General features: G+C 40.0%; 2 protein-coding genes across 3 annotated transcripts; one reads left to right on the top strand and one right to left on the bottom strand.

Moving 5' to 3' along the window:
* Positions 1-120: 120 nt before the first annotated feature.
* Positions 121-5129, bottom strand: foxh1 (forkhead box H1). The gene is made up of 3 exons (XM_077508726.1): positions 4583-5129; positions 4091-4195; positions 121-2527 (listed from the first exon to the last, which is right to left on the bottom strand). The coding sequence occupies exons 1-3, from the start codon at positions 5021-5023 to the stop codon at positions 1580-1582; spliced, it is 1494 nt and encodes a 497-aa protein (XP_077364852.1). The 5' UTR covers positions 5024-5129; the 3' UTR covers positions 121-1579.
* On the top strand, positions 2721-21794 carry ppp1r16a (protein phosphatase 1, regulatory subunit 16A). Of its 2 annotated transcripts, XM_077508724.1 has the most exons (12): positions 2721-3515; positions 8541-8733; positions 14738-15498; positions 16712-16782; positions 17281-17426; positions 18630-18733; positions 18835-18959; positions 19050-19175; positions 19252-19327; positions 19402-19531; positions 19614-19767; positions 20820-21794. In XM_077508724.1, the coding sequence occupies exons 3-12, from the start codon at positions 15249-15251 to the stop codon at positions 21303-21305; spliced, it is 1668 nt and encodes a 555-aa protein (XP_077364850.1). In that variant the 5' UTR covers positions 2721-3515; positions 8541-8733; positions 14738-15248; the 3' UTR covers positions 21306-21794. The 2 variants fall into 2 exon arrangements, with proteins under 2 accessions (XP_077364850.1, XP_077364851.1); XM_077508725.1 differs by lacking the exons at positions 2721-3515; positions 8541-8733 and adding an exon at positions 9122-9145.
* Positions 21795-22601: the final 807 nt, after the last annotated feature.

Below are 22601 nucleotides of genomic sequence, written 5' to 3'. Positions count from 1 at the left end.
TATTATCAACCCTGTTCAGCACCGTGACATTCTTTCTAAAGGATAACATATTTTTTTAAAACAAAAATATTCACCTGTCGACACAGGTAGACTTCATTAGACAATCACCTGACTTGAAAAGAGTGCAAATTAACCCACAGTGCAAAGTCCACGTTGCCGACAGCATCAAAAAAAAAAAAAAAAGAGATAGTCGGACCGTTTTAAAAAAAGAGACAAACCTGAGCAATATTTAAAAGGACATAACAACTGCTACAAACAATAAGCATGATTGATCTGTGCAAGTAGTAATGCAGTGGAAATGTCTAGAATATATCAAGGCACTATTAAAGTAGATGAATTTAATGCACTTAATGAGTTTGTAGCACCACAATGTTTTATTATATGCACCATTTTACTGCCCGCTTCCTTTCAAGCAATCGTAAAATTTGGTACAAAACACATTCAGCTGTCCAATAAAGACCGGCAGTGCAGTTATAATGCTGTATGTGGGACTACGCAAATTGTTTTCCTTGTAGGAATGAGGTAGATTTGCTTGGTTGTACAATTTGAGGTAGTTTTTCAAGAATGACTTTTTTTTTTCTTTGACTATAATTTGTTCTATGCAGTCTAAATACGGCATTCTGATTATGTAATATGAATACAGCAGCAAAATCCATCTCAGGGGGGCGGCCATTTTGTAATCGCTGTTAACCGAAAATGACATCAGTTGCGCACGTCTCAGATTACCGAGCACAAGCTTGCGAATGTCACGTGATCAAAGTCATAAAACAGCTGAGCCCTGATTGGTTGTTACCTCTGAGCAATTGTGATGTCATTTTTTTATTTAAACAAGTGGCAAAATGGCCGCCCCCTGAGATGGATAAAAAAAAAAAACATTTGGATTTTGCTGCTTAATTCATATTCCACAAACGCAATATTAACTCATTCACTCGCCGCCATTTTCACATTTCGCAATCCCGTTCGCTCCCGACTGTTTTACTGGAATTTGACTGATTTTGCAAGGCCCACAAAATATTGTGTTTTATGGCTATAAAAGCATGGAACCTATCAAAAGAAAGATTAAAGTCTCTTCTTTCATCAGGAAAAAAAAAAGTATGTTTCTATCTGTTTCCGAGAGCTAAGTTTAATCAGTTTTCACAAACCTATTTCAAATTGTAAGTAATTGAGCTTTTTTTCTACATGGCCCTGGTTGATCTCCTTTGCTCTGCTGCCACCTGCTGGCCGTTTGTGTAATAACTACCATTTCTGCAACCATTCTTTGCAGTTGAGAGGCTGCATCAAAGCCTTCTGTATGCTCTAGCAAAAACAAAACAAAAAAACGTATAAATACGTCTTTGGGACACTTAGAGCATTAAAAAAACGTATTTACACATTATTGGGAGTAAATGAGAGTGCTATTTTTAGACTACGTGGGATAGATACAATATATTGTCAAGAAAATGTTTTTGGTTGCCAAACTTGAAGTCAATCACAAGAAGGAGTCATGCTACAAAAAAAATTGGGTTGACTACCCCTTCAAATGTTGCGGATTGCATGCCATAAAGTGACGGTTTCCAAAGTCAATAGCGCAAAAAAGGAGTCAATAGTGAGCGTATCGGTTTAAAGACGACGCGTTCTGCAGGTTGTACTGACTGGCTGCTTGGCGATGCGCGTTTTGATTGGGTGGCAGTAGTGCGTCAAACACACTCTTGTTGGGCGGCACCGACTGCAGCATGTGGTCCAAGTCCATGACGAGCGCAGGGGGCGGTTGGACGGAAACTCGCCTGCCGGGGAGGACTGGCCAGTAGGTGTGGCCGAGAAAGCGAGCCGGCGCCACGTGAGAGCCGCCGTAGCCGTAAAAAGGAAGTCCGCCATGTAGGGGCATGAGAGACCCGCTGTTGAACCGCATGCTCGGTGGGGCGACTGCATTGGGTGGGGCGTATTTGGCGTAGGAGGTCGGCAGCTCCCACGGGGCTGCGATAGCGTCCCGTCGCGCCGACTTGTGGAGCGGAGGTTTATGTTCCTCGTAAGCGCCTGATCCCGCTTGACCATCAGGGGGCAGACGTTTCCCGTGAAGGGACACCCCCTTCCAGTCGTCCTCAGAAGAAGAAGAAGACGAGGTGGACGCTGGGCTAGCAGAGCTCGCGGAAACACTCGGCGCAGATGAAGCGTAGCGGGGATGAGGCGGGGGCGATAACTGGGGGCGCTCCGTCTCGCCCCAGCAGTCTCTCGTGCCCACGTCGACCACCCCCGACTCGCTGCTGGGGCGAAGGCTGTGGAGCAAAGAGTCGATAGCGAAGGATGAGTCCAGCTGCTTGGGTCTGTACAAGTCCTCTTGGGGTGGCGAGAGGATCCTGGGCCGCGTCGCGGGCTCACATTCTGGCTTGTGACCCTGCAGGATGTAAGGGGCCAGATCCTGAGCGAAGATGGTCTCATCCTGGCGGGACACGGCCGTGTTCTGCCTCTTTAAGAGCTCCATGGGAACGCAGCTCAGCTCCACGGCCCAGAAGTTACCTTTGCCCTGAGGCTTGCTGGGATCTTTTAACACCTGCGGGCGCAAATAGCAATGGATGATGAATATTCAGACCCGACAACCCCAGCTGGGTTTGCACTCTTTCACATTTACTCACAATGACCACGAATACGTCGACGCTTCAAACTGGTTTGAGGTTTCAGCCATCGGAGTTGTCGCAACAAGTAGAAATTTGCAATTCGAAGCATTCGATGTATATTTCCCCCCCCCCCCCCCCCCCCACCCTTAAAAACAATAATTCGGCACGTTTGAGGAATCTCTAGATCAGTCGACTCTATACATTTGTCAGTTTTAAGAAAGCGTTATTATAATCTTGGATTCATATAGGGAAAGACCGATTATCGACGCCGATATTCAGCATTTTGACCAATATTAGCATTGGCCTTTTTTAAAAATCTGATGGCCGATAAAAATTGAATTAAAAACGGTGTTAGCTTCAGGGAACTATTTATTTAAATGGCAGTCATGCTCGCATCATTTTGCCCCGGGACCACTTAGCTTAGCGGTTAGCATCAAAGTAACGTCAACATAGTCGGTACAAAAGACAACTTTTTGACCGCCAGTTTAATAACGATTAGTAAAGTCACGATGTATGCTGCCATAAACGTTAAATGACGCCAACTTTTTTTTTTTTTAATCAATGGGAAGTGCAACGTCTAAGTGCAGCGCTGCCTAGACAATGGGTTGTGCAATCAAAAACACACACTAACTATGGCCAGCAGATGGCAGCATTGTATCTCCGGTGTATGGAACTACAATGAAACATGATGGAATCTGATGACATCTGATGAAATAGAACGTTTTCAAGGATGACGGGAATTGATCAAAGCCTTTAATTGTCACATTAAACCTAATTCACAAAAAAATGTTAGTTTGAAAGTAACTGTTGTGGAGAAAATGTATCTCTTTTTTTTTTTTTCACAAAAAGCTTGTTTGTCCTTTTCAATTTTCGCTCAATGTCACTCCCTATTTTCAAATGGTGATTACTGAAGAACGGAATAAGGTAGGTCAATACTTTTTTTTTAATTTATTTATTTTAATGAAGGAATGGAATGTGATCTTTCATTTGGTAACCACTTTGTATATGTAGTAAAAGTACACAATGTTTTGTTGGGGTGGGGGGTGTCTAAGGATTAAATTTAGGTGAAGATTGGAAAAAAAAATATGTTAAATGAAGAAATATCCAACTAAATAATATTAATTATATATATTAATATATTATTATTTTAAACTTTTTTATGTTAAATGTTTTAAAGTTTGTTGAATAATGTTTTAAGATTGTTATTGTATGTTTTTTTTTAGTAAATTTTGTAACCTATTTTTATTTTTTATTATTTTATTTTTTTTTCCTCTGAATGTTAACTACTGTTTTTTGATGCTTATGTGTTGTCTTTCCTTGTGTAAAGCACATTGAGTTGCCTTGTGTATGAAATGTGCTATACAAATAAACTTGCCTTGCCTAAACTGTTTGCAATTTCCAACGGGAGCCTTCAAGAAACTCATGATAGATGTGAATCGTGTATACACTCAACTTCTTTTACTGCAAAAAAAAAAAAGTGAGTTTCCATGCATACAAACCTTAACAAAGCAGTCGTATGAAGACAGGTTGTGTCTCACAGAATCCCTCCAGCCTTTGTAGCTCCCCTTGAAGAACGGGAAAAGTGTGCTGATCTCCTTCAGAATCTGAAACCAGAAAACGTGAATGGCCGCAAGTCAGATATATGACAATAATGCCTGATTAACAAATAGATGAAAATGAAATGAGCTATTTACATGTTGCGGCTCATGTACTGTCCTGTATCTAATCACGCTCATGATACATAATCAGCATCTGGCAAGCTTATCACAGCAAAACCCAATAATGGCAAGGCTGGCAGTCACTCAAGTGTCAACAAGCTTTGCTGTTTTCCGTCCAATATTGACACAACATTTATAGTTTCGGCAACAATTCGACGTTTTTCTCTTGAAGAAATGTCAACTTTTAGTGTGTCGTTGACCTGCTAAAGTCAAAAAGGCCCGTGCGTAAAATAGCCAACACCGAAACGTGACATTTATTGATGTTTATATTACCTCAGATAAAGTCAGCTTCTTCTCTGGAGAGCGTTGAATCACCATAGCGATCATCGCAAGGTACGAGTATGGCGGTTTGGGGTACCGCTGATAATTCTTCTTCTTGCCGCCTCTTGCGCCGGTCGCCTCCCGGTCACCGCTGCGCGCAGCCCGGGGAGCGACTTCTTGTTTGGGGTCGGCGTCGCGAGCGTTCCCGTACGACGGTTGCGGTGCTCCGAGTCTGCTGATGTGCTCGTCCTGCGCGTGCGCGAGCGCGAGCGCGGGCTTCTCCAAGCTCGGCGGCGGGAGCATCTGAGCCGAACGCCGGTTGCTCCAGTGCCGGACCGCGTGGCCGGGCGGACAGCTTGGCCGCACGTCCCAGCTCAAGTCGAGCTGGTGGTCTGCGAGGTGGGCGAAAGCGGGTGGTGCCATCAGGTTGCGGCCCGGCCAGTGCTTTGTCATGCTTGTGCCTCCAGCACGGTCGGACTGGAGGACGGAGAGGTAAAGAGAGAGAGAAAACTGGGGGCTGCAGGTTGGGGGTGGGCGGTCAAAGAGTCGCTCCTTAACTTGTGGCAGACTGCTGGCTCCAGGCTGACTATTTGAAGAGCAAACAATTAACAGTTTCATGTAAATCCCGCTGCGTAATCGAGAAGAGAATGACGCGTTATCTGAGAGCAGGATGACTGATCGCCGCGGGGGGGCTGAGGGGGGGCCGGGGGGACTTGCGTGGACGACAGTAAACCTGGAAAAGTACCTTTATGATAATATCGGTTTGATGCAGTTTGCTCTGGAGATGGTGCGTATTTGACTTTTGCGTTGAAGATACAGGTATTAAAATTATAAACTTGAAAAGTATTTAAAACTAAGGAAACTTAGCCATCTGATTAACAAACTACAACCAGTGTTAGGCGATAATGAATGCAATCAAAAGGAGGGCTGTCTTCCAAGTGGTCATTTCAATTGGAGGCCTACATGCAATCAACAATTTGTTGTTGTTTTACAGACAATATACAAAAGGAATCTCTAATTTGCAAACTATTGCAATGGCCAAAATATGACTAAATTAATTCGAAAAGCAATTGCCTTCTGAGATTATTTGCATCTCAGAGCATCCATTAAAAATGCTAAATTTAAAAACTTGAATGCATAAACTGCAAGTTTCCAAACATGTTGCTCACAGTTTGACTTCTCGCGGTACTTCGCAGGATGTCATTCAAGCGCAGAAAGTGGAGAGTTTCGGGTAATGCGCGTCTTTTGTTGCAATTAACGCAGTGCTAATGTGCCAACTCCTTGCTTCTCAGCAAGACAGTGAAAACAAATTGGATTAGGAGAAACCCCGTTGGTAAGATGACGAACGACCCCCCCACAAAAAAAAAAAAGAAAGCTGTTTTGCATGTGAGTAGATTCGGGGCCCATTCAAAAGCATTCGTCGGTCTTGTTTGGCTGACAAGCTGCGAAGTGTCGTCGATGGGCAGGCAGGACATTCACACCTTTGAACAAGAACAATCTGGTAGTTGTTTGCAAAATACCCTAAAAATGTTCCCTTGGAAAAGCCACGAATCAACAAAATCATAATTTGCTCTGCTAGTTCACACTTTGAGTGTTCTGTGTCGGTTTTTATTAGGTCTATTATAAAAATGCACACGAACAAGCACATAAATTATGCAAGCCAGTAAACATCCACTATTTTTTTGTAAACAGGCTATTTGTTAAATGACCATACTTACAAAAAAAAAAAAGACAGTATTGGCTTTATATCCCTAAATATAGACATATATTGACAACTAAATCTGCACCATTTTTTTCCCAAACATTTTTTATTGTGACCCCACATTGCAGCCCTCAAATAATCTTCAAACATTTTATGACCATAAGCGTATTCTATCAATTGTACAGCAAGTATCGACAATCCCATTTTCGGCAAAATGTCCAACTGTCACTACAACATTTCAAATGAAAATATTCATGACATACCAATTATGGGAAGCGGCTTTTGATTGATTCAAAACAGCAGCCCCAACAATAAAAGAATATTTTTCGACCATGTACCTGCTCCCTTTTTCAAACATGTTTTATGACCCAATTTTATTACCGTATTGGCAACACCAACGTTTGGCATGTTGTTGTTGTTATATTGGCCTAACTTTATGGCTCTCATTTAGTAAATATTTACATTTTTTGGTAAGCAGTTATTTTATTCAAACGTGTAGTTAAAGATGCACATTATATATTATATTTTGGGTATATAATATATTGATTATTTACCCTACTTTATAGTTCTCAGAAGCTTGAGGTACAAATATTTAGTTTGTACACATGCTGCTACTTTTTTTTTTTTTATTATTATTATTTTGTAGTCCCTCTTGTCTTTTTTGTTTTGTTTTGATTACTTGACTTTTTTCACCTGCAACTTGCTGGGGATTTATTTCACTGAATCTTGCACAGACAAAAAAAAAAAAAAAGGTCTCCCTCTAGTGGTTTCAACTCGGTTTTTGTGTTGTTGATGTTGTGCAACATTGAAGTCAAACATGTGCAGGCAAACCCCCACGTTCATTCCCTATGCACAATTTTGGAAGCAATTTGCATGCATCGTGAAGTGCTAAGTGATTTAAATACAAACTGCCAATCTATCTCTTCCTGTGTGCTGGAGTGTCGCCTAATAGGTTTGGCCTGGATTAGTGAGCTCCGCCTGCAAAGAATGTCCAAACCATCTGAATGGGGAAAGCGTCTATTCTCGAACGACACTGTTCACTGATTGTGTCTGGACAAATCCCCTTAAAGCTGCCCAGGGATGCATCCTGCTCATCCCCAAGATGAGAAATGAAGTTAAGACCTTCAGTGGCAGGCATATTTCTCATTACTTGTGCATTTGTGGAATTGTGGCGCCTTAACTTTGGACTTTGAAATTTTCTCTAACTGCTTTCACTGTAATGTACGTTTTGAACACTTTACTTAAATTAAAAACTGTACTTTGTTATTGAATTAACAAAATACAAATTGCACTTAAATAAATCTTTTAAAAGAGACCATGTGCAAAGGTTAAATGAAAATCACAGAAGTCCACATCCTGTTGCGTTTAGAAAAATTAAAAACATTTTTTAAAGCAAGAATGAAACATGAGCTACTCGTATATTGTCTGTCTGTATTGTTTGTAAAAGTTGAGTTCGTCGCATGAACCGCTGTTGAAATTAGAATCTGAGTTCAGTATAGTCCAACATTCAGTTTTATTGTTAAAATATGCTCAACATACAGTAATTCAAAAGGTTTGTCACTATATTAAAAAAAACATACACAATGCAAGGCAATGAATAACACTTGCAAAAATAAATAAATGTGGGACATAGACGTTTATATTTACAGGGATAGTTTTATTGTAAGACAGTGTTTCTTTATGTATTTAATTTTGTATTTAATTTTGTATTTTTTTTTTTTTTTTTTAAACACAAATAGTTTTGCTTTTTGTCAAGAAAAGCTGCCAAATTTATTAGTGGTAGTAGTTGTCGGGTGCATGGGCGTTTTCTTTCTGATTTTTTTCAGCACTTGAAGCCCCACCCAATTGGCAATTGGTTGACTTCCAGGCTGTGACAGGTTTTTTTTTTTTTTTTTTTTTTTTTTTAAATAAATACATGCTGAAGGCCTCTTAAAAAAAATGGACAGGCTGCAAATGATCCCCGCCCTGGTCCGTATTTGAACACTTGAGGGTCTGTCATCGTCAAATGAAGCAATAATGTTGTTGTATCGTAATCCTACCAATAGATGGCGCTGCTCCTCTATGCTAAGTTTGAAAGTTTTCGTTGCAGCTCTAACGTTGTTGACGCTGAATACATGGGACAGAATAAAGCTCACGTTGCAATACACACATTTACTGAGAGATGCAGAGGTATATTATTATTATTATTATTATCAGGAATTACTACATCAACGATGATTAATATTATTGTATCACATCAGCATTAAATACGTATGTACTGTATTTGAGGCTTTGGCGCCCTCTCGCGGAGGCGGTTAGCAGCAGGAGGAGAGGTGACAGGTCCGGTTGTTATGGTGAAGCATTTCCCTGGAGGGGCTGGCGGTGGCAGGAGCAGCGGGCAGCAGCTGACTCGCTTACACACAACAGAAGCCTTCCTCCTCCTCCTCCTCCTCCTCCTCCTCGCACACGGCCAACAGCACAGGTAAGATACTTTGTCATTCTGAGCTCTACTTTTATAAAGTGTCGTGTAAGCAAGGTTCGTTTGGTTACGTAAGTACGTGCCCGCTACTTGGCTGCTGAATGGAAAGCTAACCTGCGTCGTCTCACGGATGCTAACATGGCAGAAGAATAAAAGAAAAGTCGACTTTAGCGAAACTCGGTGGGCAATCTTAAAAAAAAAAAAAAAAAAAAAGTTGACAAAGGGGAAGCACGTTCGCCGGTTTGACTCGCTCGCGGTCTCGTTGGATTGAAGTCCAGCAAGTTGAACGAACCGCCAACTTTACCTGTCCGATGATGAGGCACCTGTTCCGGTTAGCTTAGCTTATTCGGCAGCTGCCATCCGTCATTTGGAGCTATTGCTTAATGTTGATTCATTTCTTCATGCACCAATAACGGTACGAATGGTAATCTGTCATTAAGATCGATTTATCATGACAATAGTTGAACGTTTCTTTGGAAATTCATTTTAGTTATATGATGACGTTTGACGTCACCATGTACAATGAAACAATTTCATATGGTAATATAAAAATACCCATAAAATGTCCTTACACTGATGCATAATAATAATCAAAAGTAATCTAATTTTGAAAAAATGAATCTCTTTTGCAAACTTGATCAGAATATTTTGCCTCAAGGGGTCAAATAAAATCGTGTAGTAGTTGTTTGATTTGGGTGTGTCACTGAAAAAGGCTCAACAGAGGCCCGCCCTCACACGTTTTTAGTTATGTTCAACATAATCAATATTTGCATTCTTGCCAGACCAGTCCTCTTAAGCTCTCAATCCACACTACCCGTTCTTATTCATGCATATACCGTACATACAATCAAACATTTGCCGATTTCACAATCGTGCAAATGAATTGAAGATTAGCTGGCAGACGAGAGTGTTTATGATGTCAGACCTTGGAGGAAATCGTGTAAAGGTCAGCTGACATTTCAACATTGTATTGAAGTGAAGTGGACCTTGGTCTACTTTAATCGAATGAGGAAAGCAGAGCGTATCGAGTACACTTTCATTTCACGTGAAATACATTTCATTTTTATCTTTTTTTTATTTTTTATTGAAGGTTTTAGATAACAATGTTGCAACAGGTGCATTGTCAACTCGTCTAAGCTTTGTGGGGCTCATGTCAAAAAACATTAACAATAATGCAGTCGAAACAAACCTGAACTGTCTGGTAAGAAGTGGCATTTTTATTAGACACTTTTTTTTATTTTTTTTATTTGATATCTTGTTGAACCCCCAGTAGATGATGCCACTTCCTGTGTTAGCTGTCAACATCATTCCTCCTCATTCACTTCCTAGTCCCTTGCCTTTTTTTTTTTCCCCTCCATGTATTGTTCTTTAGGAAAAAAAATGTTCTCTTCATCCCCTGCCACTACCGCACATACATCATCCATGTATCTTTTGAAACCGTTCTGATGACATCCGGTAAACTTTTCGCCCATTCTGCCGACTCACGCAAACACGGTCATTGTGTGATTATTTGTTAAGCAGATTAGCTCACTTGGCGTCCGCCAGAGGATCATTCAAGAATCATCCGCGCACTCAACTCGGCTTTGTTTCATCCAACGGCTCAGCTCCGGCAATCCACCATGACCGCGCCAACGCTATTTCGTAACCCAACAACCACCTGCCTGCTCCCGAAGGTTGCGACATTTTTAGGCCGGAGCCAACCCGGGGATTTAAGCCGGGCTTTGTTCCTGCCAGTTCAGTCGCCGCCCTCTTGCTGAATGCTTCAGCAGCGTGTTAGTATGTTCATAGTGCCCCATTCATTGCCCTCGTTGAATGAACGTGTATGTTCCAGAGCCGCTCCTGTTAAATCGTGAGGTGGAAAAAAGTCCACAAATGTCAGATTGACCCAGGAATATTTGAGCTGGCACTGAATATTTGTTCATATTTCTCCGTGCGTATGTTCCATTCTACACTACCAGTTTGTACAATGAAAGTGATTTACCACTTCCCCTTTTATTGTATCAGTGGAGAAAGTCAGAAAGGCCAGAAGTCAGGAAGGTTAGACTCTTCATTCTCTATTCAATCTTTTTTTTTTTTTTCTGTGCATAAAAGCTAAGGATATATGTAGTGCCAAAATAATGAAAATAATATCTATATTTTTCTGTTTTCTTTTTTTTTTCTTCAATAATCAGGGTTATTATAGTTAGGGATGTAACAATATCCAAATATCACGATACGATATCACGATAGGAAGGTCGCGATACGATAATTATCACGATATTGTGGGGGCAGTTGGTGATATTTAAAAAGATCACAATATCATACTAAGGAAAAAAAAAGCACAATATTGTACTTTTGTACATAACAGCAATGCATATAAACCACCTACAATCTCTAATAACAATATGGAGGCACTCACTTGCTAATGCAAGCACACGTTGATCGCTTCACAAGCAAATTCGGTTCCCCATCATCTGACAATTAGCAGATTTTAAACATAGAAGGCCAAAACATGCCTAATGAAAATTAAAATGCACTAATAAACTAGCCTCTAGAGGGCGCTAGAACTGCACAAATGCAAATCAAGCTGACTTTTTTTTTTTTTTTTTTTTTTTACAGATGCGTTCCTTTTAAATATTGTGAACATGACGACGATGATATTGTGGCAGTTTTAGTATCACGATATTGCACTTATCGTTACATCCTTAATTGTAGTTTGGGAAATTTCATTTTAATTAGCTTGTATTTCTTGTTTTGTTTTTTTGTTTTTGTTTTTCAATTTAGTTACTGGTAGTTTTTAATTGGTTCCGTTAGTTTTAATTATTGAATAATATATGTGAAAGTTATCACATGAACTTGTCATTATGCTTCTGTTCGTTGCGAACTTGGGCTATAAAATGCGTACAATTCAACACCTTTTAAATGTAATAAATAGGCCTAATTGCTCTCGCGACCTATTGAAGCCAAGCGGTGACCCGTCAAACGGCAACGGTGATAAGTCGTCTAATATACCCGCATATCAACAAGTGTGATCAGCCACGATGGGCTTCGCTGGTATCAAATGGAACGCTTGCGCTTCTGGCTGGCTCTGATAGATGCTTTATTTATTTTTATGGCCAATAAGTGTTTGTTTGTTTTTTTTTTGTTTTTTTTTAATGCACTGCTGTTTTAATTGACCTATTCTATCTGGACTTACACCACTAATACAGCAGTTAGCGTTCCTGTGGGGATTTTCCTTGTTTCTCTAATCCTTTCATCCCTAACGTTGTTTTTCATTGGCTGACTGTAGTTTTCCTCTCCTATTCACTGTCGGCATGGATTGTGGAAATTATGACGCTTACCTGTACACGTAGAACACAAATAGCATAAATAGAAACAACATTTGCCTTTGAGCAGAGGTGTCCAAACTACGGCCCGGGGGCCATTTTTTGAGTGGCCCGCGACAAATGCTAAAAATGGCATTTGACTCAGTTGAAATAAAATAAAAACAAAAATGTTTGGAAATGGTCAAAGTAAGAAGGGGGGGTTAATTAAAGGTTATTTTAGTGAACTAAAACTAACGAAAAAATTACAATTCAAAATACAATTTCGTTGATGAAATAAAATAAAAATGAAGATGCTTTTTAAAAAAAGAAAACTGAAACTACATTTTGCGTTTAAAAAATTAACTAAAATAAAACTAACTACAGAAAAAATGTCATTTGTTTTAGTCTTTGGTAATTAATTTAATGCGTGAGCCTTTGGGGTTGATTTTAAATGTGATTTTTAGTAGATTTATTTTGATGTAAACCAGAATAATGAGGTCACGCCCATGGTGTTTTTTTAAATGTTGCGCACAAGTAATACACATTAAAAAAAAAAAAAAAAAAAAAAACTAACACTGAAACTAACTAACCTAAAACTAAGCATTTATTAAAGAACTAAAACTAATTAAAAAAAACTATCAAAACCACCCCGAAAACTAATTAAAACTAACTAAATAAATAAAAAAAAAACTCAAAACAAAATAAAAACTAAAATGAAAAATTCCAAAACTATAACAACCCTATTGCCATATTACAAATGAATTGGTTTATATACTGTAGCATTTTTCTAAATATGCAAAAGCACAAATAAATTATTTGTACAATTTTTAGTACTAAACACAATTTCTCTTCATAACAATTATGTGGCCCTTGCATCCTTCGGATTTTCTGTATGTGGCCCTCAAATGAAAAAGCCTTAGAGCAGGGGTGTCAAACATAAGGCCCGCGGGCCGGATCAGGCCCGCAAAGGGGTTTAATCCGGCCCGCGAGATGATTTTGTAAAGTAAAAAAAATAAAAATAAATAAATAACATTGTAATGTCGGACTAATTAATCAGCCGGCCACAATCAAAATATATAAAATTTGTAATTTCACAAGCAGTCCTCAGACGAGCAATGCAACGTACGGGGGAATTGTCCTGGATGTCATTTTTTTCACACAACTTAAAGTTATGGTTTGTTTAATTGTTATTATTATTATTTTAAATCATAGACCAACATAAATGTGTTAAATACGACACAAATTAAATTACTGTTAACAAAAATCGATATGACAAGGATTAGCGTCCTTATAACGTCATTAAATACGCCAGGAAATGCATTCTGGGAATGCATACAATATATATGCAAAACAGGTCGATTTAACACGTCCGGAACGTATACCGGGAAAGTGTTGCCGCGTTCCATTAGCATTTGTGTTATTCTTCGGAACAACATAATTACACCTGAGTTCTGTAATTTAGGGCTGGTCCACGAAAATCTGCGTATAAATGACTGTAATCGTATATAAGTTATATACCGTTATTTTACCGATGTGGCCCACTTGGTAATATATTTTCTTCCATGCGGCCCCTGAGCTAATATGAGTTTGACACCCCTGCCTTAGAGGTTTGTATTTTTTTTCCAGTCAAGTGTGGTATGTTAGTTAAGCTGTTGCCTCAATCTAAGGAAATCCTTACATTGTAGTAAGAAAAGGGGAGGTGCTTAAAATAGCACCACAATGTTGTAAAGTCGCAAATGACAAACATTTGTGTCATGCCAAGGCCGTTTTTTTTGTTTTTGTTTTTTTAAACTCTATCTCACCGCATGCCTCGAGTTGACCTTCCTCTCGGCGCTGTGTCTAAATAATATATGAGTAGCTGAGAAAGAGCCAAGCGTGTGTTGTCGGCCGCAGACGTGACTCGGTGTTACGCTAATGAGGACCTGCTTGAAGCATGCCAGGCCGCGATGCCGCCCTGTCTCACGTCTTCGACCAGGTTCGGTCCACCTCACGTCTGTTCGCGCCTCCTCAAGTCTTACCTCGTGTCTATGACGCCGGCGAAGTTTATGTTGGGCTGCGAGGCGTGTCAATCATTCATGACGACGAGTCCAACCGTCTCGGGTTTCTCTCGGGAGAGGAGGGACTTGTTTGAAGGAGCGCAAGAGTTAAAATTAACCAGCGTAGTGCTTGTACATTGTACTGTAACATGCCAATTAACTCGTTCACTCACCAGTCATTTTCACATTTCGCAATCCCGTTCACTCCCGGCTGTTTTACTGGATTTTGACTGATTTTGCAAGGCCCACAGAATATTGTGTTCAATTTCTATAAAAGCATGGAACTTATCAAAAGAAAGATTAACGTCTCTTCTTTCATCAGGAAAAAAAAAGTATGTTTCTATCTGTTTCCATTTTGCAGCAATTAGCATTAGAAGAGAGCTAAGTTTCATCAGTTTTCACAAATTATTTAAAATTCGAAGTAATTGAGCTTTTTTTCTAGATGGCCCTGGTTGATCTCCTTTGTTCTGCCACCACCTGCTGGCCGTTTGTGTAATAACTACCATTTCTGCAACCATTCTTTGCAGTTGAGAGGCTGCATCAAAGCCTTCTGTATGCTCTAGCATTAAAAACAAAAACAAAAATAAACGTATAAATACGTCTTTGGGACACTTACAGCATAAAAAAACGTATTTACACGTTATTGGGAGCAAATGAGTTAAATAAACGCTCCTTTCCTTTTCACAGACCAGAAAACGTGCACATCAACACAGTCCTGCCAAAAGTTGTCCGGCTGATCACCAATCGCCACCAATGGATTTTTGAAAGCACAACTGCAGTTGAATACCGACTACTTGGCTCTACGAGAGACCGTCACAAACTATTTTTGGACACAATCACCATCAATGTGAATTACAAGCTCAAATGGAACATCTAAGCTCGAGAGAAATTGGAACAAGCGTCGCACCAGCGGCATGGAGAGGAGGACTGACGACTCTTTTTGCTTTTTGACACATTTTTTATTTTTCCTGCCATGATAGAAGTTCCAGTCTGAACGATGGGAAAGAGACATTTGATGTGTTGCTCCTTTCTGCAACCATGGAGGTATCTGTCATCTGATTCCACTACATAAGTTTGAATCTTTTTTTTTTTTTTGGCTTTAGCTTTTGTACATACAATGTCATAAGCGACTTGTGTAGGACCTCTAAATTCAAAACAACTAAAGACCACCAAAATATTGAGTGACCGTCGTGGCATCATGGCTGCGGACCACGGCGAGCTTCTGGCTGAGATGTCCACCGTTGGCCGCCTGAGTGCCACCGAACGCCTCAAACATGCCCAGAGGCGGCGCGCTCAGCAACTGAAGGCGTGGACCCAGATGGAGAAGGACGCAGCGCGAGGCTCGAAAGCCAAAGCCGATAAGAAGAAGAAGCAGCGTGCGAGAAAAGTCACCTTCCCCGGCGCCGTCACGCTTCTCGATGCGGCTGCACGCGATGACCTGGATGAGGGTCAGTAGACGCGTATTGCTCATATGCAATCATTGAAAAAAAAGACACAGTGACTACATCAGGCAATATTTGGGTTGACGGTAATATCTTACTTATATGTGACCTCACTAGTCTAAACGTGACATTCTGATTCATATTATTACATTTGTGCAATACGAGTTAAGCAGCAAAATCCAGCAGGTTTTTTTTTTTTAATCCATGTTAGGAGGTGGCCATTTTGCCACTTGCTGTCGCCTTAAGATGACATCACAGTTGCTCAGGGCTCAGGCAACGACCAATCACAGCTCACCTGTTTTCTGAAGCTGAGCTGTGATTGGTCGTTAGCTGAGATCTGAGCGACTGTGATGTCATTTTCACGCTACAACAAGTGGCAAAATGGCCGCCTTCTGATATTATGAAAACTGCTGGATTTTGTTGCTAAACTCATATTCCGCTAATAAAACATTTAACAAAACGCCATATTTAGACTAGTGGGGCTGCATAGAACATATTGTCCCAAAAATGTTTTTGTGTTAACTTCCCATAAAGTTTTTTTTTTCCCCCACAGAGATGGAGAATAATACAAAAACCGTAAACAAATCAATGTACAGTGTTCCAAAAAATACCTGCGATAATGGAAATCCACATTAATTAAAAGAAAAAAAGAAACAATCCCCTTAATCATATATATTTGTGTTTGTTTGTTTTTCATTTTGGGATGATTTTTACTTTATTATAAACACTTTTTTTATTCCTCATATATATTCTTTTTTTTCATTTATTATGTTTTTTGTTTTGGTATGACTTTTAGTTCATGAATGCTGTTTCATTCATCATTAGTTTTTTTCCCCCCCATTTACAGTCTTTTTCTATTAAAAGTATCTTTTTTTTTTTTTTTTTTTTTTGAGGTCTTATTTTGTTTTTTGCCATGTTATTCTTTTAGAACAATTCTGGCTCGAGAAAGCCCGAGAAGACATTCATCAAGCATTAAATTAATATCAGTAAAAACTAGATCAAAGGAAGAGTTTCACGTATAATTGACACAGATTTTAATTCTCTGAGCGTCTTTGTTTTCAATGTCCTTTTGTCAGTGCGGGACCAAAGCTAAGAATGGAGGCAAATCCTTTAAGTTCATTGTTGGCTTGCATACTGACTAGCATGTCTATTTATGGAAGCTTGACTTGGAAATGCTTTTCATGTAAGTTTTACGTGTATATTTGTGTATATCCACTAGTGAGGGAGCTGCTCAACAGTGGGGTGAGCCCTGATTTGGTCAATGAAGACGGACTGACTGCTCTCCATCAGGTAAAAAGCAGCATCAATCTACTATACTAAAGCCCGCGCATGTTTTATAAACAAAATCTAAAGGTTGAACAATCTAAATGAAACAATTTGCAAGTGCCCTTAAAAATTGTATTCACCCGCTCTTGAATATTTGCCTGGCACTGTTTGTCTTTATTTTGTCTACACTTTATCTTTATTATCCAAACACTCTGACTCCTTCTCAGAGTTTTCGTTTATGGAGAACATTCTTCAACAACAATTCCAGTAAGATTCCAAGGACAAGATCATAAAAAATCCTGTTTTGTCTGATGAGCTCGTCTTCCGAGAAGCACTTTGCCACTATTGTTGTTGCGACAACAGCAGCAGCAGATTTTCTCTTCCTTAAAATGTCTGATGTTCACGCATGGTGCTTTATTTTATTCAACTGCAACAACATCGGCATTGAAGGCTAAACTTAACAATTTGCTGCATGCATGCAAATGACCACCTGTCCTGTCCTGTCCTGCCCTGCCCTGCCAGTGCTGCATCGATGACTTTGTGGGCGTGGTGCAGTGCCTGCTGGACGCCGGTGCCTGTGTCAACGCCTGTGACAGTGAGCTGTGGACACCGCTGCATGCTGCTGCCACCTGTGGGCACACTGGGCTAGTGCAGCTCCTTATTCAGGCGTGAGTTGGCCCAATGAACACTTTCTCCTGTTGCAACTGACTTTTCCTGGTTCTAAAAAGAAAAAGAAAAGAAATTAGTAGAAATTATTTTTTACATATTTATTTGTATTTTTAAAATAAAAAAAAATATTAAAATTAATTAATGATTAAAAAATAATAATAATAATTGAATATTCCAAAAATGTCAGAGTCCAAATGTTTAAGTTGTCAGAAAAATATGAAAAAGATTTTCAAAATGATCTAAAAATGTCCAAAAAAAAAGAGAAAAAGTAGAAATTTACCCTTAAATGTCCCTGAAATTGCAGGAAAAAAAAGTCAGAGAATTGAATAAAAAAAAGGCAGAAAACCCCCCACAATGTCCACCAAAAGAAAGGCAGAAAATTACAGTAAAATATTTTCGAATTGCCATTCATAATAATAATAATAATAATAATCATAATAAGAAAAAACCCCATAAAAGAACATGTTCAAGAAGTAACTATGAAATGTCCCAAAACAAGGGGCACCAGAAATTGTATTTAAAAAAGCAGGAAAATATGTTGGAAAAAGTAAATATAAAATGTACAAAAACAAAATAAGTCAGAAAATTTATTTTCAAAAACAGGAGAAAAGAAAATGTTTGAAAAGTAACTATAAAATGTCCACAAACAAAATAAGTCATAAAATGTATTTTTTTTTAAACAGAAACTGTTTAATAAGTAACTATATGTCCAAAAGCAAAAGCAGAAAACTGGAAATTGCCGTTAAAAAACTGTACACAAAATTGCCAAAAATGTCAGAATATTTCTCACAACAAAAGGTAGAAATAAAATGTCCCAAAATATCCAAAAAAGAAGACAAGAAGCATAAAATGACTGTAATGTCTACAAAATTGCCAATAAGGAAAAGTCAGAAAAGTCTAAAAATGACAATTTACCCCCCAAAAAAACGGAAGAGGAAAAGCATAAGAAAATAGATGTCAAAGTTGGATGCTGCATATTTTTGTGTTGTGATGCATCTCTAATTAGCTCTTGGGCCCTCAGTACATTCTAATACTAACATGTTTTCTTTATATGTTTTGTTGCTCCATAGAGATTTTTGGTTATTTATTTGGCCTAAAATGGCTCCTTTTGACTGTAAAGTTTTCTGAACCCTTTCCTAAACGTGCCAGGAAGGCTTTTGGTCACTCTCTTTCCTCCTTTTTTGCACGTATTGCACCTGCAGCGGGGCCGACCTGATGGCCGTCAACGCGGATGGAAACATGCCCTATGACCTCTGTGAGGATGAGGCCACTCTTGAGCTCCTGGAGATGATCATGGCTGAACAGGGTCAGAGATACACGACATTAACAGTTACACTGCCATTTTTTTTTTTTTTTGTCTCGACCGTTAGCTAAAAACATCATCGAGATGTCGTCTTGTTTGCGCAGGAATAACGCAGGCGCGTATCGACGAATGCAGAGGCGCGAAAGAGGCGGCGATGCTTGCTGACATCCGAGCTCTGGTTCACGATGGAGCTGACTTAAACAGTCAGGATGATAATGGGACAACACTGGTGAGCAAAAAAAAATAAAAAATACATCTTGATATTGACGATAGTGTTTTTTGTGAATTCTGTTGTGCCGTGTTTGTGTTGAACTCCTAGCTACATATAGCGTCTGCCAACGGATATCTGTCTGTGGCGGAGTTGTTACTGGAGCACAAGGCTCAGGTGGAGGTCAAGGACTGTGATGGGTGGACGCCGTTGCATGCTGCCTCCTGCTGGGGACAAGTCAGTACTACATTCTCAGAAGCTTATCTCGAACTCCCAATGTACAAGAGGAAATAATGGTTTGTTTGTACTGTAGATCCAAATGGTGGAGCTGCTGGTGGGCCATGAAGCCAGCTTAGACACAAAGTCTGTCCTGGAAGAAACTCCCTTAGGCATGTTTTTTTTTTGTTAGTTTTTTTTTTCTTGTCACTATCAGACTAATAAAAATATCCGCATGTTTTTCAAGATGTGTGCATGGATGAGGAGGTCAGAGCCAAACTAATGGACCTCAAGCACAAACATGACGCCATCATGAAGAGCCAGGATCGTCACAAGGGCACCTTGCAAAGACGAGCTTCGAGTACCGGCAGCAGAGGGTAAGATCGGAAAGCCGGGCTTACCACCGACGGTGTCGCGAGATGAGCGATTTACTATCTTGGGTCTCGTTCGCCTGGACAGGAAAGTGGTGCGCCGCGTCAGCGTGAACGAGCGCTCCAGCCTGTACAGGCGCGAGCATCACAAAGAGGCCATGGTGTGGCAGGAGAGGGGCCGTCAGCCCGAACCGCAAGATGACGACGAGGACCGTCTGACTGACAGCGAGCTTCATCAGCATGTAAGCATGTCAATTTTGAAGAAAAAATATGTCTGCTCAGTGAACTTGGAAAGCAATTTAAAGCTGTTTCTAAAAGAAATCCGGCCGTTCCTCACTGCTTCCTTTCATCTTTACCGTTATCCACTCTCTTTAGTCCTGTTTTCGTCCCACCCACAGTATTGAAATGGCTCTTAAAAAAAAAAAAAAATTCTCCTTGACCTGAGTGTGACCTCTGACATCATTTCACACCTCATCCTCCTTCAGTTCATCCAGCTAAAATCATTTTCATCCAACCCTTACCCAGTCACTTCAGGTGTGCCCCAGGGCTCTGTACTGGGGCCCCTGCAAATATTCTGAATGTCATACACAAACATTTATTAAATGCTTTACTTTAATGCATGTAGTTATGTTGCTCAAACATAACCTATTCTACCTTTAACGTAACCATCTGCTGTCAAACTTAATAGTGTGATTAATCTGCATTAATACATGATTAATGCGTTTTGGGTTTTTTTTTTGGGGGGGGTTGTGATTACCTCATTTACTCGCAGCCATTTCCCACCTATGCTCCTGGCTATTTTACTGGATTTTGTCTGATTTTGCAAAGCCCACAGACTGTTGTGTTCTATTGCTATAAAAACATGGAGTTTACAAAAAGTAAGATTAAAATATATATTTCTATCTATTTCCGTTTTGCAGCAATTAGCATTAGAATATAGCCATGTTTCATCATTATTCACAAATCTGTTTAGAACTGTGGGGAAATCAGCTTGTTGCAATATGGCCCTGGTTGAGCTCTTATACTCTGCTGCCACCTGCTGGCCGTTTTTGTAATTACTAGCATTTTTTTTTTCCGCCCATTCTCTGCAGTTGAGAGGCTGCACCAAAACCTTCTGTATGATCTATAGCATAACAAAACATAAAAAATGTTTTTTTTTTAAAACGCATAAATACGTCTTTGGGACACAATGCTTTTAAAATAGAACATATTTATATGTTTTTAGGAGCAAATGAGTGAATTAATTAGTTAAGCACTAATCTTCATATAACATGGCATACGTCTTACCATTCAGGCCGGCGTTGAAGCCTCGGCACATGCCGATGAGCCGCAGGCTGTCAGCGATGTCGTGTCAAGCCTCGGCAACGGAGGGACACCCGCGTCTCTGGCCTCCTCCGTTCCCGGAGAGCAATGGAGCGGCGGAGGTCGCATGGATCGCAGCGCCTCCTACGACCTCAAGCCGACGGCGGCGCCCGTCGGCGACGAAAACTCGGACAGCATGACTCGGGAGAAATCGCGCCACACGTTGGCCGACCTGAAGCGGCAGCGTGCGGCAGCCAAGCTCAATAAGTACCCGGCGCCTCCCCCGCCTTTGACCCCACCTATAGAAGAGGAGACCGCCTCTGCCGCCGCGTCCGAGGTGGCAAGCCCTCCGCTGCCGGCGGCGGCCCCCAGCCAGGTGTTCTTCACACCAGCCAGTGGAGATCCTCCTCTACTGAAACTGCGAGCCCCCGAGGAGGAACAGTCCACCAACAAGGAGCCTTGCTGCACGCTCATGTAGAGACGTTCTTCATATCACGCGTCTGTCATTTTAGGCCATGAAGTGTTATCTTTACGCTTTGCAGCGATTTGACTGCATGGTCCACTTTTTTTTTTCAGTCTCTTCTTCTTCTTCTTCTTCTTCTTCACAAAAGCCTTCGAACGATGTCAACGTCGTGTAAGTCGACTGAAGCTCAATGATGAAATAACTTGATTTATTAGAATTGAAAATAGGATCTTTGAGTTCCTCCAGAAACTGACGGTACGTGTGCAAAGTAAAACTCCTACTCGAGTATTCACATTTATAAGAAAGATGAAACATTATATGGTTGGGAATTTTGCCGTACTGTACAGAATCACCATTCATACAAAGTTGTAAACAAGGACTGTTACCTTGCATGCTTTGTTTTCAATTTTGCGAATCATACGAAAGTCCATATATTATTTTTAATGGTCTGTTTCTCTAACGTGTGAGTTAATTTCTAAATAAATCCACACCTTATTCACTCAACTTATCGTATATTCATTGAAAGATCAAAAAAAGAGATTTCAAACTGTTTGTTTATCAATCTAAAGCAGTACTCGTAGACAGTCAGTCATATACTCTTGAATCACTGATATTACCGCTGAGGTTTCCATGTAGTGTATATCAGAATCTCTTATACTGCCCTCAGGTGGCCAAGACGCACACTGTCATTAACTGTCATTAACTCATTCAAACCCAAAAACGTGTAAATGGTTGTTTTTTTTTAAATATTTTCTCCTCCTCTCGCCAAGACGTATTTATACGTGTTTTTGTGCTAGCACCTACAGAAGGCTTTGATGTAGCTTCAGACATGCAAACGTGGCTTAAAGCAATGATATTTATTGCAAAAAAAAAAACAAACGGCCATTAGGTGGCAGCAGATTATAATAGAGCAGCCAGAGCCATGTTGCAACAAATTCTTTTTGCCAGTGTTTTGACCAGGAATGTGAATATTGATGAAAATTAGCTATATTCTAATGCTAATTGCAGCAAAATGGAAACGGATATAAATATATATATTTTTTCCCTGAAGGTAAAAGAGACCGAGTGAATGAGTTAATATTTTTTATTTTTTTTTACAAAGTATAATATTCTATTGTGCTATTTTTCTCATTATTTATTTATTTTTGGAACGAGCTCATCGCATTTCCATTCATTTTCATGGGGAGAGATGATTTGAGATTGATTTGAGTTATGAGCGTGGTCAAGGAGAAAATTAAACTGATATCTCAAGGCACCACCGTACTATATTACGGACCATTGATGATGTTGAAAGTTTGTATACGTCAAATT

Source organism: Festucalex cinctus, chromosome 20, assembly GCF_051991245.1.
Source record: "Festucalex cinctus isolate MCC-2025b chromosome 20, RoL_Fcin_1.0, whole genome shotgun sequence".
NCBI lineage: Eukaryota > Metazoa > Chordata > Actinopteri > Syngnathiformes > Syngnathidae > Festucalex > Festucalex cinctus.
Note: the sequence above shows the minus strand (reverse complement) of the source record. Positions and strands in the feature narration are given on the sequence as shown.

Excerpts from the sequence above, each read along its gene's own strand:
- ppp1r16a (XM_077508724.1), top strand. The coding sequence starts at position 15,249 with ATGGCTGCGGACCACGGCGAGCTTCTGGCTGAGATGTCCACCGTTGGC. Across the intron at positions 18,734-18,834 it reads GATGATCATGGCTGAACAGG|GAATAACGCAGGCGCGTATC; the intron begins GTCAGAGATACA and ends TTGTTTGCGCAG. Across the intron at positions 19,176-19,251 it reads CTGCCTCCTGCTGGGGACAA|ATCCAAATGGTGGAGCTGCT; the intron begins GTCAGTACTACA and ends TTTGTACTGTAG.
- foxh1 (XM_077508726.1), bottom strand. The coding sequence starts at position 5,023 with ATGACAAAGCACTGGCCGGGCCGCAACCTGATGGCACCACCCGCTTTC. Across the intron at positions 4,196-4,582 it reads AGAAGCTGACTTTATCTGAG|ATTCTGAAGGAGATCAGCAC; the intron begins GTAATATAAACA and ends TTCTGGTTTCAG. Across the intron at positions 2,528-4,090 it reads CATACGACTGCTTTGTTAAG|GTGTTAAAAGATCCCAGCAA; the intron begins GTTTGTATGCAT and ends TTGCGCCCGCAG.